Here is a 17765-nt window from a genome sequence, read left to right on the forward strand (position 1 = left end):
AGTCAGTGAACTTATGATTATAATAAAACAATTTCACGTCATAAACAAATTAAAAAACAAATATAATTTAAATACAACTATATGTGTATAAAACAACAGTAATTATTTAATTGACTCATCAAATCACATATTATATATTATATTAAACTGGATGGATGGATGGGTGAAGAATATTTGCACAAAATAAATTTTACAAAAAAATAAATCCTTGACCCAACGAAACCGTTAAAATTCATACATATTAGAATCAAAAGAAAAAACTAAAACATCCAAATTAATAAATAAATATATACGCAAAGCAGCAATAGTGTAGTACGTATCGGCGCATGAAGAACAAAAAGCCATCGATGCATACGGAAATAAATTTTGTCAATTCACCATTTGTTAGCTTGGTTCGTTTACGCCTCGCCCAGTTAGGCGGGAGAATGCAACATGGTCTTTCGCGGATATGTGTAAGACTTGGTATAAACTGGTTTCTTTTTTGTAATGCTTGATAAGAATACCTTCCCACCTTTTTAGCTTCAACAGTTACAATATTGAATGAATACAATTATACAGCTGCTTTATGGGAACAAAACGCATAATAACTTCTACGAACATTGAAGGGAGTAAATTAACCACGTTTTTTTCAGATTCAGAACAGTTTGGTTGAGAAGCTGGGTATCCAATATCAATCGTTGGCTTGAAGATAATTGGGTTCCCGTATGATCTCCATCTTTTAACAAACCTCATTTATATGTCTATTTCCACTGCCTCTTTCCGACTATTTAGACGATCCTTGATTTTTTGCGTTTGACTTCCTTCTTATTCTTTTATAATTGCATCGATAAAATCCTTTACCGATAAGGTTGGTAGTAGCGATGAGTCCAAAATACCCATAATCTTTCATGCTAAAAGCTTTTCCGGCTACTCATCGTCTTGTTTTCTTCAATATCACTGTGGAAATAAACAAACTTTGCTGCTGCGTCCAATACAGCGCGTACCGACTTAATCTGGTCACATTCGATGCTGCTATGCATTTATTTGCACTTTGGTTATGGTTGAGCAGCCTGTCCCTGTTGCTTTTGAGATAGAATGATTCTCTTATTGCGCAGATTTCCACCTGCCATATGCTATAGCGATTCTTTAGCCAAAAAGACTTTTTCGGGCTCGGTACCTCTGATTAGAAGCTTACACTTGCTCTCGACGCGCCGATGCATCAAGATATATGAATCCGCAATCCTATCTTGAGTGTATATATACATGGACACTTTTCTCCAACTAATTCTTTGTCAGATAGTTCAATGGCTGCCTTCTCGCTTTGTTTTATATCGTCGAGTGTCCCTAATTCATTAGTATCCACAAGTTCATTTCCTCGAAGGAGGCCATCCTTCGAAGAACCTCCAAAAGCATATTTATAGGCAAATAGCTTTCAGAACTCGTACGCCAATGTCTGCTTGATTAAAATCAGTCAGCAGACAGGCACATACAGGTATTATAATGAATTTCAACAAAACTCCCACCACCTTAAACTAATTCATCAAAAAGAAACACCTTTAATATATATTTATGCATATATGTATGTATGAGTTGAACACCAGTAACCGGCACCAATTTGTATTTTAAATTTAATGTCAGTCAGTCGATTATTATTATATTCATTGGTTGGTTGTGTGTTTATTATGCTTATGCTAGCGAAACATTTTATAGTTTAGACAGTGTGAGTGTGTGCGAGTGTTGCGTATTGTTATTCTTTGAAATTATTAATCAAGTCATCCACAAATATATAATAATTTACCATCATTGTTAAGTTTCAACAATATAAAATAGTGATTGGTGTTATAATTATTGATAGTGTTGTTTGTTCCTGAATAGTGATGATCTTAAAATCAGGTTATTTCTTTAGTTAATATTTACTGTGTGCGGTTAAAGTTAAGAAAGCTGAGGGTTACTAATAATAATAAGAGGCTCAAATCAAAACTTAGTTAAGGGTATCTAATAAGGGAATAACACGCGCTTGAGTTTTGATATTGCAAAGAGTATTTCCTATCTACGTGCTTCAAGCATCTAAATCCAAAAGAAACATCCTTTGGAAAAGTAGAAAAAGAGACCACGTTCGGATACTTAACATTTATAATAAATCCACTCTGATCTAAGGCCTCTTTCTGGTTTACGATTTGGTGTCTTGACAGTGCTTTAGCAACTGATTTCTATTTGAGCTCAAGTGAAACTGTGTGACTTAGACCACTCTTTTCAACTTTCAATGTCTCTCCCATATGATGAAAACTTTCATACCCAGTTTCATGTATATTCTTGTAAATTACATGAACTGAGATTTCATAACCTTACGTGCGGTATTATCTATAAATTATGATGATCGTTGCTTACTCCATTATTTCTAAACTCTTCTCGAGTGCATTCTAATTCGGCCTAATCGAAATACAATTTAATGATCTTTCTCAGTTGTGAACTTTGTATAAATTGTACAAAAATTCTATAATCAAGACTGAACTTTCCAGTAGCTTGTTCTTACTACTGAAATTTCTAGTCTCAGTGGTGGCGATCATCTTTTAGTTCTCGTCAGAAGAACTTCGTGGTTGAAAAAAAGTAACCCATAAAAATCAAAATTGTATTATACTGCCTTTCTTTGTTTAATTTTGTTTAAGAAAGTTCTTTAAATCGTCTCCATGAGTCTGCCAGCAAAGTTTCAGCTCGATTGGATCACAGAAAAAGGGTTAAAAATCTATCCCAAGTTTTTTCGGCAAACACGCAGACACTACGAGTTAAGAGAAAGGGGGTAAAAAGGCCCCAATACACATTTGAGCAAAACGAACCATTTGCAAATTGGTCTCGGAATCAACTTGTACAAGAAAATTTTCATTTTATATTTACGGTGCACAATAAGGCTAAATCAATTTTGATACAATGATACTCCCAGAAAAAAAATTTTTGTCGTAATATATACGAAAATTAAAAGTTAAAAGAAAGTGAGAAAAGGCGAAATGTTTAAGCTATTGATTTGTTATAAAATAATTGTAAATAATAAATGGTGAATTTTTACAGCGAAGACTAGATATTTGATCCACTTAAAACAATTAGATTTTACCTTCATAATTTTATACCCACGCATATAAATATGCAAATCATTAATAAATTAATTTATAAAATAAATTTCATTATAATCCGCTCGGGATACCTTTAGTCGTTATTTGGAAATTCCTAACAAGTTTATATATTTTTATGTCCATTACATAAACTTTTACGCTCCTAGGAACTATGTACCACACCGAGCAACCAACGAACCTGTTTTAATGAAATTTTTGTTAGAACCTTTGGGATAAGTTGTTAAAGTTTAAATTTTCATTGTATTCTGTGTATTAACATGATTCATTTATAAAATTTTCATGCAATTTTCTTACGAAATATATTTTATAAAAACTTATTTTTAAAAAACTTAAAGGAGGAAACAAGAAATTAATTTTCGTTTTTATTTTTTACAGATGTGGGAAATTTGTTAAAACAATGGCTGCAACGGATGGTCAAATTGTGATTGCGGCAGCACGATGGTGCGAAGAAGGTCACTATCTACGTGAATTTATAACAAAACATCAACTACCCGCAGTGGTAAAAATAATCAAAGGGCAGTATAGTGGATTAGGTGTACCATCTTTACCAAATCCTGGATTACAATCAACAGCGTTATTGGTGACAGCTGGTATGACCAGAAAATTAGTTGCACAAGCTGTAAAATTAAAAGAAGGTCGCCGTCTAATACCAGTTGGACCACGCTTAGCAATTCCAGAAACATATTCAGGATATTTTGAATTGTTAAGCGAAGAAGGTCGTGCAGTGAGGTGTATTGAAAGTGTTGCAGAATTAGCTCGTCGTAGACCCGAACATGGTTGCTTAGTTCGAGAGCCAGTACGTGCCGTTATGGTGAAACCTGAGTCAATTGATTCGACACTACCAATTGCCGAAGGTGCACGAACAATATCACCAGGAGAAATTTTAGTGCCATGTGGTGAATCCGGTTTAACAGGTTCACGTGGAAAATATTTACGTTGTGTCGATTCACATGGTGATAATTTGTTACTTCCAATCGAGCAACGTGCAAAATTTTCAGCCCTTGCGCGAGAAGATAATATCAGTGGTGTACATACGGCAAAAAATTTACTGTGTAAACGTTTACCACTAACTGTACGCTTAGTTCATGGCAGTGCACCTCGTGGCCTTAAAACTCCAAGTCAATTTTTACCAGAATTACGTTTATTAGCTGCCTGTGAAGAGGAGCATATATTTGCTCTACCATTACAAAAAGAATCAATTGGATTAGTGGCATTACCATTAGCGGCGCCATTAAAATTATTACGAACTCGTAATGAAGAACAGTTGAAAAACTTACCAGAATTTCGAAGGCTCGTTGATCGAACAACCAAACTATTGACTGACGTACGCGATAGAGTACATGTTTTAGAAGGTCGTTTAGCAGCTGTTCCACGAAGTGGTTATTGGTTACGTCGTAGTGCTTCATCCGATTCCGCTGTTCATAAACAATATTCATCATCTTCTTCATCAGCTTCTTCGCGTAGGCGTGATGAAAATAAAGCACCACCGGTTATTTCACGTTTAGCACCAGAATATGATGAAATTGATCAAATATATGATTATGTTCGTGGATTTGCACCTTTACCAAAAAGTGTATTGGAACCTGTAGTCACATGTCACATATCATCTACGCCATCTTCACCGAAATTAGATATGAGACCAGAGCCACCGCCAATTGAAACAATACCAACAAAAAAACAATCGGCGTCGATAAAACGTACTCGACGCACCGTTGAAACCACCAATATTATTGAACATAAGGAGAAAGTTGTAGGCTTACCAAAATTATATATAAAAAATGGTAGTGCACAAAAGACAAGATTATTACGCCAAAAAAGTGCATCACCAATGAAAGAAGGTCCACCAAGTCCAGCTTCAAAGTTAGGCTCACCATTATTTAATATTAGGTATAAATCATTAACAAATTTACAGCAAGCAATGGAATTGGATGCATTACATGCTGGAATTATTAATGGTGGTACTTTAGATTCAAGTCATTCTGGCGGACGTACCTCGGGTGATTCTGCAGGTGCTAAATTACCTGAAAAACGGTCACGTAAACTTTCACGTCCTAGAAGTTTAACAAATTTAGTTTGGGGCAAACCACCAACGGAACATCATCATCATCCTCAACCGCCACCAAAGAGTAAACCTGAGGTTACACCTATACATCGAAAATCATCGAATAAATTAACAATTGGTGGGCATAGAAGGGCAGGAACTTTGTATCTTTAAGTATATTATGTAAGTATTTCAATATTCAATTCATTTATTACATTAGGATGTCCTTTAACGTACGCATTAGAGAAGAGAATGCAACAGACAGAAAAAAATTATACGCAGAAAAAATACGTAGCCCTTTTGACATGGATAGCAATTATTACATGGGTACTGTTTATTATCTATTCACGTTTCCATTCTTCCCACTTTATTCCAGATAAAATGCTTACTTAAAATCTTGCCTCAATGACTAAGCCATCTAATTTGTGTTTACCTGGTTGGTTCAATACTGAAAATCATAGGTATATTTAAAACAAAAGAAAAAATTGTTTCTCTGTTTTGAATGAAAGGTCGTCTCGATAAATCAGTACAATTTTGGGTATCATCAGGATGTTTAAAATAACATTTTCTATATATCTAAATAACTAACCGAAAAATTTGAATTTATATTCATGGGATTCCAGTATTTCACTATTTGCAAGTGTTCTAGAGAATAAATTGTAAAATAACATAGAACTATTTCATGTTTATATAAATACCGTTCAATGCACTTTTATATTTCAAAAACGAACCATCTTCTTGCCACAGTACACAAAAACTTTTCTAAATCTGATAAATGCAATCAGTTCAATAGAATTCAAAAATATGTAAAATATCTCGCTTTAAACAATGGTAAACGTATTATTACCAAACTATGTTTTATGATCAAAGTCTTGCTTTATGACCAACGTTTTGTGACTACAATTTTAAAATGCAAAACCAATTATAACCTTGAGATGAACGTACTCACTTTTCATAAATAAAAAATTAAATACTTTCTCTCATCATAAAAATTTCTTTAAAATAATAATTAATTTAAATGTTCTCAATAATAATTTCTTAATTATGAAATGTTATGAAATATACTCACTTATTTCTAATCCCGTTTATCATACAAATTAATAATAGATTCATAATATAATATAAAACAAGCCGTGATGAATATTATCTTTAGAAGCTATAACAAAAACTTTCTGATTAAGTAAATTGATATTATCATTTCAAATCGATTACAAGCAACAAAGAATCTTTTTTTTTTATAGTTTAAATTAAGTCTAGAATCATAATTCAATTCATCACGTAATGATTCGCGATTTATATCAATGAAGTGTTTTCATCAAAACTGCGATGATATACAATTTTGAAACTCTTGTATTGGGTATGACCTCAATATCCCAGTATTTTACTTTACGTACGAAGATAATTAACATATTTTGTCAGTATTATTATCTAAATCTTGATTATTTTATTCCAATTTTCCAGGATGGTTAATTGGGGTTCACAATTCAAAAATTTAGATCAAAATATACATTTAATTTTAATTTCCTGGTGAAAAATGAATATAAATATTATAAATTATTATATTTTTTTAAAGATTTTTCCTAAAATAGTATTTTAAAGTATTAAAAGTAACTTTTTCTTGTAATTATAATTCTAAGAATTCATTTAAATGAAAAACATTTATTATAAATGGCATTAATACAATTTCTCTCTTCAGGGACATATTTTTATACATATATGCAAATTTCGTTATCTATCCGTACTGCTCGACGCTTCCACCAAAATATAAACTCTTTATATGAATACTAATTCGGATCTCTTAAATTAACTTCGGATACTTGATCCTTGTTTTAAAAAATCAAAAATAAGACATACATCCTGTGGAGTAGCCAACCAGACAGTCTCTTGATCCAGCTAAATTAATTTAGCTTGAAAATCAGAAATTTACTTTTGAATTGTATGTCGAATTGATTCAACGTACTCAATAAACTATTGGCAACTTGTAGCATAAAAAATAGTGAGTTTAATAAGTGTAAATTGTCGATTATCTACAAAAGCGATAAAGTTTTTGATTCCTTACAACATAATTAACAACTATTACCCAATATATCATTTTGAATATGTATCGGTATCCGGCTCGAAGGACCAAATATTAAAACTTAAAAAAAAACGTTAATCTTTTGATTTTCTGTGTGAAAACAACAGTTTTCTATTAGATAGTTTTAAAAAAAGTTATAAAATAAGCTAAACAATAGATAGGCCTGTGACTGACTCTCAATATGAATAGTAAAAAAGTCAATGTTACCTTGTTAGTTTGTATTTATTGTCTAGTACTAGTATATATAATATTATTACCTATGTTTTTGTTATGTTATGTGTTTTTATACGCCGGTAGTTGGTTGTAATAATAAAATAAAAATAAAAACCTTGGCATTGTCAAAGTCACCATCTCTTTACACACACTCGCAGTACTCGCACACATCATACGTGTATTATGTGTTATTATATTATACTCACATATGTGTGTATTGTATTATATTCTTTTTATTTTTTTTATTTCACTGCTTTGAATAGTAATTAATCTTTTAACACTCTTAACGTAAATTTATTATTTATGCGTTTTGTTTATAAAATAATATATATATGGTTATCGTATGTTTTGTTTTGTGTCTTGTATATAGGTTGTTTCGAGAAGAAGTTTCTATAGACACAGAAGAGAAACACCAATATTTACAAAGTTTAAAACATTTCTAACGTAAAACAGTAAACTTTTTACCTCGTATATATTTTGAAATTACGAATATACCCATAAATTCTTATCGTTAATCTTTCCAGCACTTCCACAATTTTTATCATTCACCATTACGTCCACAATTGAGAAAAGTATTGATAAATCTTGACAAAATTAATCAACAATTCATCAAATTCTGACCATCAACACACCAGCTTAGAAATGATAATCTAAAATTTAAATAAAAGCCTAAATCATGCAACCATGTACTTTGATTAGTCGTGCAAACTCAGATTACAAAATATTTGGGCCTTAACGAACTAAAAATTTCGGCTTTTTCCAATTTAAGTCGCCGAAAATCTTAATATTATTCAATTTGTATAACTATACAGTATGTAACAACAGTTGGTACTGTTGTTAATGTAATACAAAAGAAAAATTTAATTTAATCGAGGATTAGTCGAAGAGAACATCTAAGACTATTATCCTGAATAACCGTCTTAGAAAAAGATATCAATGTATCATACGCAGAAACGAATACTTTCGAAGGAGAGGAGGATTTATAACATTTTTAAGTAAGATTTCACCGGGGTGTGTCATATCGTTTTAAACAATAATAATTGCGAATTACCCTTGCATTTTACAAAAACAACGCACAGATAACTTTCATTTCGAATCTTCAGGAATAATACCACACCCATCCAAGACAAATTACATACGAAGACAAATTTTTCGAATTCTTTCGAGTCTTTATTCATATGACTTATACTATTTTCTGTTTAGGATAGGAAGTCTAGCAACCACGATATTTCCTAATTCAGGATAATATTAGACATTACCTTATTTTCATTAGCAATAAAGAGAAAATCAGACAAGGAAAAAGTTCGGCTAAGGATTTTAACTAGTTCAATGTGAATTCTCGTGTTGTTTATTTCTTTCACGAAAGTTTAAATTATAATTTAATGCTTTTTAGCAATAAGATAGCAAGTTTTGCTGTTTTGAAACCTTTACTAAATATTTGGGAGTCTAGTAAACCATAATAACCTGCCTGATTCTGCCGTAAACGATTCCAGAACAAGAATTTTTATCTAAAACTCAATAATCATTTTTTCAGCAAGCTTAAACATTTTCTGTTTATGATAAATCATCTTCTAAAGTTCCTACTTTGTCAGATACTTATAATTTTACGTTAGATTAGTTTTTTGCACAATTTTGTGTTCTTAGTCCATCACACAGTTGTTTGACAAACTTTATACGTATAGGACGTAGATACTTCCCTCAAAGTATGGCACTCTTCTCATTGTTACATTCTGTATATAAATATGTATTTGTGATGCCATATTTACAATATATTTATTTTATTTTAACAATACTACATGTATGAATATATTTACTGATTTTTATCAGTAACTTGTTACTACTACACACAACTATTGAAAATAAAAATATGAAAAAATAAAAAAAAATAAATACAAAAAAATATATATATTCTTTTGTTTGACGGTCATTCCACTCCATCTATGAAACGTTTTTGTAATATAAGACTTTTAATAAAATATAATGCTACTATTAAATTAATAATAAACTGTAATTAATTTTATATACATACATACGTATGATGAAAATGCTGTACCTTGGATCCGGAACAAGTTGGTAGAACGAAAACAAACAGTGTGGGGCTAAACTCAGGTGTCGGTCCGAGGTGAATGAGGTAGTACAGATCCACTCTAGGGAACATTATCTTACAAGTTTCTTTTATAACATTGAACACTTACCTATAATGATTAATCAATAGCACACTATGTTGCGTTGATTCAACGAAGATGATGATAATATGGCATAAAAAACTACTCATCTTCAAAGGGGTATTCTGGTCTAGAAGCCTATGTTGTAGGCTTTATTTAAACTAAGATTATAGAAAAATTAAAAACTTTTATGTACCCATTTTTTCATGTGATATTTATAAATCCAAGGTTCAGACGACAGAAAAATTTATACAGAAAATTCCTACCAAATTTCAAAATATATCAGGTCAACCACCTCGAAAAATGTAGTTTCAAGAAAAACGCGTCTTAAGTTTGATAGAAAATTTCGGCAGAGTAACCCGGATAATAATATTATTCACTTTGGATTAATCGGCGATTCCAGATTCATACATTAGACCTTCTTCTACTTTATATGCAATGTTTTGCAAAGTTATTTCTGCTAACTGTGCTGATTTGCTTTCTTTTGAAGCAGCAGAAGGTCACAGTACAGAGCGATCAATTCGAACTTCGTTAAGGACATATTCTTAAGTGTCTAAACTTTTTCTTCAAATTTCTAGACCACAATATTGTCTAAATGCACATGAGCAGCTTTTATTTATTGCCTTCTAGTATGTTAACTTTGGCTTCATATAGTTGCTGTTGTTTCCCACATATGAAAGAAAAGAAAAGTGATTCAAGTTACATTGTTACCAAGGTGTAACACTTTTCCCTACATACAGTTGTTTGTTGATGATGAATAACCTCCTGGGACAGACGAACGGACACACATAAAGTATATGTAGATGAATATCTTCTTCTTCCACATATTTGGTACGTTTATTAAAAAAAAAATTATTATAAAATCATATAATATGTCTTATTATGAAATGAAAAGTTTCAATTTACTTTACAAGTATAACCTTATGCGTGTGTGTGTAATAAGTGAAACAATTTCCCTTTCTGTTCATCGTAAAGTATTTCATGTAAGGGGAAGAAATTACACACATGTATCAAGTTATTTTTTATATTTATTATTTTAATCATAATTATAAGTGAGAACTGGGAACAAAAATAAATTGAAATAGTTTTATTTAATTGAAAAATTATAAATTTTATATTTTTATTACTGGCCATTGTATTCAGAATGAGATTTATTTACGAATTTTTTTTAAAGAATTACATACTTAAAAAATCGTTACAAATAAATTATTAATTAAAAACTTCAGAACTCAAAATAATACTTCAGAACTCATAAAGTCATTCAGGTATAGGATTCAGGAATTCAAAGATTCTCGATTTAAGTAGCATAGATCTTGAAAACTAAATGTCTAATATTATTTACAAGTTCATTTTTTCAAAATCGGTAATAATAATTTCTCGATTTTCTCGATTTGTCCAAAGGGGACGTACCCTTTAAAAAGTTCATGAAAACTTAAGCTTTTATTTTGTCTTCGATTTCAATCAAAATTGAGCTGACCAAAACACAATAATTACAATTTTCAAAATATGACCTTATCTTACTATGAAAATTCTCCATTTTAAGAGTAAGCTCCAGCATATATCTCGAAAACTAAATTTTAGATATTAATATTGAATGCAATGTTTTTTTGTAATGTTTCGGTTAAAAATATGTAAGTTATTGATTTTTAACAAAATTGGTATTCAAATATTTTTCTCAATTTTCTCGGTTTTGCGATTTTTATCTTCCCAGAGGAAGATAATGTAATGGGGCCGATTTTGAAAATCTCCAGTTTTACATATTTCCGCGGTTTCAAGACCGTAATATCCGAATCAAACCTTTTCAATGTGATGTCTGTGTGTGTGTGTACGTATGTGCATATGTTCGTATGTGCGTATGTTCGTTCGGATTCTTTCGCCTCGATTATCTCGCGAACCAGTTATGACATTAACTGCAGAATTAGTTGAGCCGTTTTTTAATGGTATAAAAAAACTGGAAAACAGAATCTGAAAAGTGGATGAAACTCATCATTTTCCTATGGAGATAATGATCGATCCAACATAAGCTGCACTCTGGGAAATTATTCGTGTGGACTACAGGGATCGAACTCACGCGACGTCAGTACCACACCGACTATGTACTGCCAATTTATTTCAAAAGAGTTTTTCCCTTGACGAACATATTACAATGATATTACAAATGCATTTACTTTCCACGCATTCTATAGACGCTGCATACGTGGACAAAAAAAAAAACTAACTAAAAAAGATGTTTTTGATCGCACATCGATAAGTCATTTATAAACAGTTTAAAATTTTCAAAAACTGTAATGCATTTATAAATTTAGTAAACAATAATATTGTAAATGATGATAACAAAATACAAAATTTGCATATTCAAAAGAAGTACCAAGTACAAATTGATTACATAAATAGATATTAGTCTACTGTTTAAGGTATTCTTCATAAAACTTATACTTACTACCTATTTACTATTTACTACATATTATTTATTCAATAATTCATGTGAAAAGGCAATCGACCTCACTTCCGTAGACCCACCGGAAGTTAATAACAGTTTACTGTATGCATGTATGTATGTTTTATTATTATTAGGAGAAATAATATATATAATCTTTTCATTTATTCTTTAAACATGTATTAATATATAATAATTACTGCTGGACATATGTCCTTTAAATTACCATTTTATAACATTTTCTGAATAAACTTTGGGCAGGGTAGCTTAAGTAAGGTTGATATCTATTAAATTTTCAACTTTAATGAGTACGAATTAAAATTTTCCGATGTCTGGCGTATTTTTCAAAATGCCGAGCCCTAAATAATGAATACAAAATTATCAATTTTCGGTTTTTCTTTCTTCTTCTTACACTTTTCTTACATTCGTCAGTGTTACATATGCCTACATTGGTCAAAAACTCTTAAATTTTCAGAATTCATTTAAACAACATATTTTAAAAAAATCAAGCCCTTTACTGAAAGTTGCCATTATGCTCGTACTTCTTTCTAGACTATTTAATTATATGCTTTTTTTGCACATGTCTTGCACTTTGAATTTATGCTCCCCACTCATACCCAAAATTCGTCATATTGAGTTCTTAATAAAGAGAGAGCTTCATTCTGTGCAGAACCAATAGTATCGCCGCAGTTGGAAATGTTTATAACTTTTATATCTAAGAACATATAAGGACGTGAAATTTAAGTGGAGAGGATAGCAGGAAAAAAGGCGCCTATCTAGGCGAGGTCTAGTCCTCGGCCGTTGCTTCTTTGTACTGCGCATCAGGCTGTCTTTTGTTTTTAATTTCAATTGATTTCAATCACTTAGACAGCCTGAGGTGCAGTACAAAGTACGCGACAATTATGTGCCGTAAATTCAGCCACAGGCGCTTGTAGCTCGGCATAGAAGGTTTCCCGTCTTTATATATAAGTTCTTGTGTATATCATTTCATTATGTTATTAATTTAAGTTTTCATACAATGATTTTATCGTTTTTACAATACTATTGCCTATATATTTATGTTTATAGTAAACAAAATTGTATGCTGTGCAACAAGTGCATTGGTGTGCTTCAAGTTGCTCATAGCTTATTTACTTTGTCGCTAAGAACGGAGTTATGAAATTCGAGTTTTTTTACCCCTCTAGTTGGAATAGGCCTACATGAGTTGGTTACATTTTTTCTGCCAAGTCCGGGATTAGTCGTTCTTTTGTCCAATATTTTTCATGCAACGACAAAAAGCTGTTTATTTTTGAATGAGCCGAAAAAAATGGTTACTCGAAAAATAGTGTGGATAATTTCCGAACTACTAATTTTGTCATGCGGTTTCAAAAGTGAAATTCTTTTGAGAAAAACATTTACCGGACCAATGATATTTACGGATGATTAGACCACATTACAAAATGCGTCATTGAAGTATGCCTTAGTTATTAGCTTATAAAGTGAATACCATTAATTATTGTTTTATATTCATCCTCAAATTTTACAAGAAATCCTCAGCCAAAGAATGGAACAGTACCTATAAATTCTTAGCAAGCTTTAGGATTAAGAAATAATGAACTTCTTTTAATTCACAAGGTCATAAGATATAATAGCATCATTTATATACCCTTAGATGAAATAATAGCAACATTATTTCCGCATACACATAAGTTTCAAATTTAGGAATATTAAACAGAAACATAAACTAGAATTCACTGCCTCGTCCTTTGTTTAATCGTTTAGGTCCGACTCTACCACGACTGATTTACTTTATCAAATCAAATCCAATTTCATTTGACTCTATTGTTTAAAACTAATTATTAATTTTTTGTTTCAGATATTTCACGTTAAGTCAGAACAGAAATTTAAGTGAAGTACACATTAATCAATTGAAGATCTCGTTTAAATAAAATAATATTTTGGTAGGATATTTTATAATAAAAAGTATTTAAAATGTTTTTTGATATACAAAAATAATTGAAAACTTAATCATTACATTCAATAAGCCTTTTAACTTTTAGAAGTATAATATATTATTTTTCAAAATTAACTGAATTCATTTTGAAAATTAACTTTTTCTTTTTCAACACGAGTATTTATATTTCGTAATTACTATAACAGAATTATTATGGTAAATATCTTAAATTTGTTCACTCGTCATTGATTCGGTAATTTTTTCATTAAGACTTTTATTGATTTTTTTTCAATGGTGCAATATTATTTGTTCTGCCAAATCAGTATCGATCAAATCCTCGTATTTGACAATTTTGAATATGGTTAGGTTAAGTTAGAGTGGCTGTCCTGTGGTGGGACATATTTAGACCATAGGGTCCGTTGTAATATCGAAAAATGGTTGAGTTTTAAAACAGCAGGACAGCTTTGACGTCGATGGATTTTAGGCCGGAGAGGTCGTGAAAGAACGGCTGGCCCAAGTAAGTCCACTTCCTCGTGGCAAGAGCTGGGCAGTGATAGGGAAGATGAGACATTGTTGTCTCCTCCTCACCACTGTGAAAGCTCCTGCAGTAGTCGTGATACACTGCCAGGCCCTGGCGTGCAGCATGCCAGTGTCCTGTAATGGCCGCAACAAATTTGCTAGCAGAGGTCCTTGGAAGTGATATAAGATCTTCGGAACGCCTACGATTATACTCACACCATAGCTGTCTTGTAGCACTACAAGTACATTTCTCCCTCCATCTATAATTGGCCTTTTTTAAGATATCCTCTTTGAGGAGCAACTTGCAGCTCTCAAAAGGAACTCTCGGATATTTATTGGTGCTTGTGTACGGCAGCATTGTGCCATTTCTAGCCAGCTCAATTTTTTATTTGATTTAATTTTATTTAAATCCATAGTTTAATAGGTTTTACCTAGAATGTATTGAGAGTTCGAAAATTATTTATGGAACCTTACCGAACATTTTGAATACTTTGTTTTAGTAAACACAAATTTTATTTCAAAAATTGAAAAAATTAATCATACACTAATTCTAAGTATATTTTCTCAAAAAAAAAAAAGAAGATTTTATAAAATTTGTGTTAGCTAATATTTTCATATTTTCTACCAACTATTTAATAATAAAAATAATTTGCTTATTTACATGTTAAAAAAAGTATAAACAAATATTTACCACAGTACCACAGTAATGAAATTAATGCCATAATAGTTTAGAAATAACAAAAACAAAACTATAATTCTGTGTAATACCACTGTGGTTTTTTTGTGCTATTGTTATAATAATTAATTATTATTACTATTATTAATTAATATGTTTTATCAAAACGCTATTATTGAATTTTAATCAATTTCTTTCATTTTCTGAATTTTGTAAAAAATTTAATAATTTACTGGCATACATATTATTTTCGTCGAATAAGAAACTCAACGAAGATATTGTCGAGATATGTTTTCATAAAGCAATGAATGCTTTGAGAAATTTTTCAAAAATTTTATGTGAAATTGATTAAAAAATAATGATGTGTACCAGGAAAAATTTAATATGGAATTCAAATTTTAAAGTGATATACATCTTTATTCATTTTTCAATAATAAAATCAATCATAATTGATTCTTGGATAATTAAAAGTAATCAAAACATTGTTATTAAAAGAATAATAATTTTTAAAAAAAGACAGAGATCGCTGAGCTTTAAATAATATAAGAAAAACTTCTAAGAGTAAAAGAACTCTTCAAAATAAGAAAACAAGTATTTCCACACGAAGTTTGATTTTTTATATTTAGACATTGAGACTAGCTGCAAAAAAAAATCTACGTTTGGTTAATAAATATGCACCAAACTTTATTAAAATGTGAAAAAAACTTGGAATAAGCCTGACGAAAAAACAGTTTCTTCTCTTTGTCATATCTCGAAAGCAAATTAAAACTGCATTTTTCAATTTTTAAAGCATCCTAAAACATTTTATCTACAAAGTACTGTCAAATAAAACAAGTTATTCTTTTTAATTTTCTATTTTTCTCAATAAGTCATGTCAAAAACTTTAAATAATAATTATCGTCTATTTTCTCATTTGAGAGGCGCAGATAAAGTTTTGTACGATATACGTCTGAAAAACGTATTATTAACGTACTTCTGCGATTTCGCATGCGCACGTTGATAGTTATCCCACTAGTATCGTAAATAATTATTTTGAGTGTTCTGAGTATTGCTTGAAATTTCAGAAAATTATTTTTTCCAAATTTACATTTTGCTTCTAATTTCCTGCGTTGTATCCTGGAAGGAAAAACTTTTGTTTATCAACTGAACAAACTTCTTTCTTAATTTGATGAGTTCTTTTAGCAATTGATTTTTCTTCGCTCTTCTAAGTAATAGGTAAAAATATAAAATAATTAATGGTCGTAATTATATTTTGAACAACAAGTCTTTAATTTGAATCATGATTCTTACGTGGCCATGGAAAGCACTCCTACTTGTTGGTAGAAGAAAATAGTACCATTTAAAAAAATGAAATTTGCTGTGTCTTCCTTTTTTTTACCATGCAATACAAAATTTTATTAATTATTTGCTTTTGTGTATTCTTTTTTTTTCGAACACTTTGGAGTTTATCCTCAAATATGAATATGGCAATAACAAACCTTGATAACAGCTTAACAGTTCATTTCATTTGTTGAAATGAGGTTTTGTTTGATTGATTGACTAGTAGAAGAAGTAGTCATTAACTCTAAGACACAATTGTCATTTCGTAGCGTATGCAAGCACCATTAAGCAAACTTCCAATACCCAAAGCATTCACTTAAAAATTTCACATCGCAAGCTCAGAACTTCTTCTGATTCAATATTGCACTCTTCACAGACTTAAAAGTTCATTTAAAAAAATCCAAAATATGTTTTGATTAAATTTAATTACACAACGAAGTCTCTATACTTTTTTGAGTGTGCTAATAATTATAAATTATAATTAATGTACGTACTGCATAAAAAAAAAATTATTATACAAAACTTTATGAAAAAAGTTTATAAAATTTGATACCTTAGAAAATATATCAAAAAAATTGTAAAGAACTTAAAACGAAAATTTTTAATGAAGTCAAACTATTATATTTTATACAATTGATTTATTTAGTTAATAAATAAATAAATAAATAAATATCGCTCTTTATAGTATGTAAAATAAAAAAAATTTAATGATAATTTTGAGTCATTTTTTTAAGTTTTTTTGTGATACATTTTTACTTACAAATTTATTATTAATTTTAGTGTTTTTCATTTATAAATATAATTACTTTTTATAATATTGTTTAAAATTTGTATTTTATCATACAAATAATTATAAAGAAAATAATTGTTTAAATAAAAAAAATGAATAAAAACATGAAATATGAAAAATTAATTAATATTTTATAGACGATATATAAAACAAAAATTGTAAAGGTTATAACAAAAATTTAAATTTTGAAATGAAATATTTATGGAAATACTTATTTGGTTTAATGTTCTAAAATTTCTAGTGATGGGTGATTTCAAGCTTCCAATTGTCCGGTCAAACTTCCGATTTCTATGATCACCTAATCCATTCTTTCGAGCTAAGTTTAAGAAGTTTTGCCATAAATTTCAAATGAAAAAATATTTATTTCCAAAAATTTTGTAGCTATCATAAAAAATATCTTGAACGTTTACTTCAAAGATATATCGTCGTATTTGGTACCCCAGTAGTTTCACTGATAAAACCTTGGCGACTGTTGATCACCAAATCCGAG

The 17765-nt window shown here is 30.2% G+C and overlaps 1 protein-coding gene across 1 annotated transcript; it reads left to right on the forward strand.

Annotated features, from left to right (window-relative positions):
- Positions 1-1795: 1795 nt before the first annotated feature.
- Positions 1796-14001, forward strand: LOC123300163. The gene is made up of 3 exons (XM_044882667.1): positions 1796-1872; positions 3480-5328; positions 13893-14001. Exon 2 carries the CDS (start codon positions 3502-3504, stop codon positions 5317-5319), a length of 1818 nt encoding a protein of 605 aa, XP_044738602.1. The 5' UTR covers positions 1796-1872; positions 3480-3501; the 3' UTR covers positions 5320-5328; positions 13893-14001.
- Positions 14002-17765: the final 3764 nt, after the last annotated feature.

The sequence above is a fragment of the Chrysoperla carnea genome, chromosome 5, assembly GCF_905475395.1.
Source record: "Chrysoperla carnea chromosome 5, inChrCarn1.1, whole genome shotgun sequence".
Lineage (NCBI taxonomy): Eukaryota > Metazoa > Arthropoda > Insecta > Neuroptera > Chrysopidae > Chrysoperla > Chrysoperla carnea.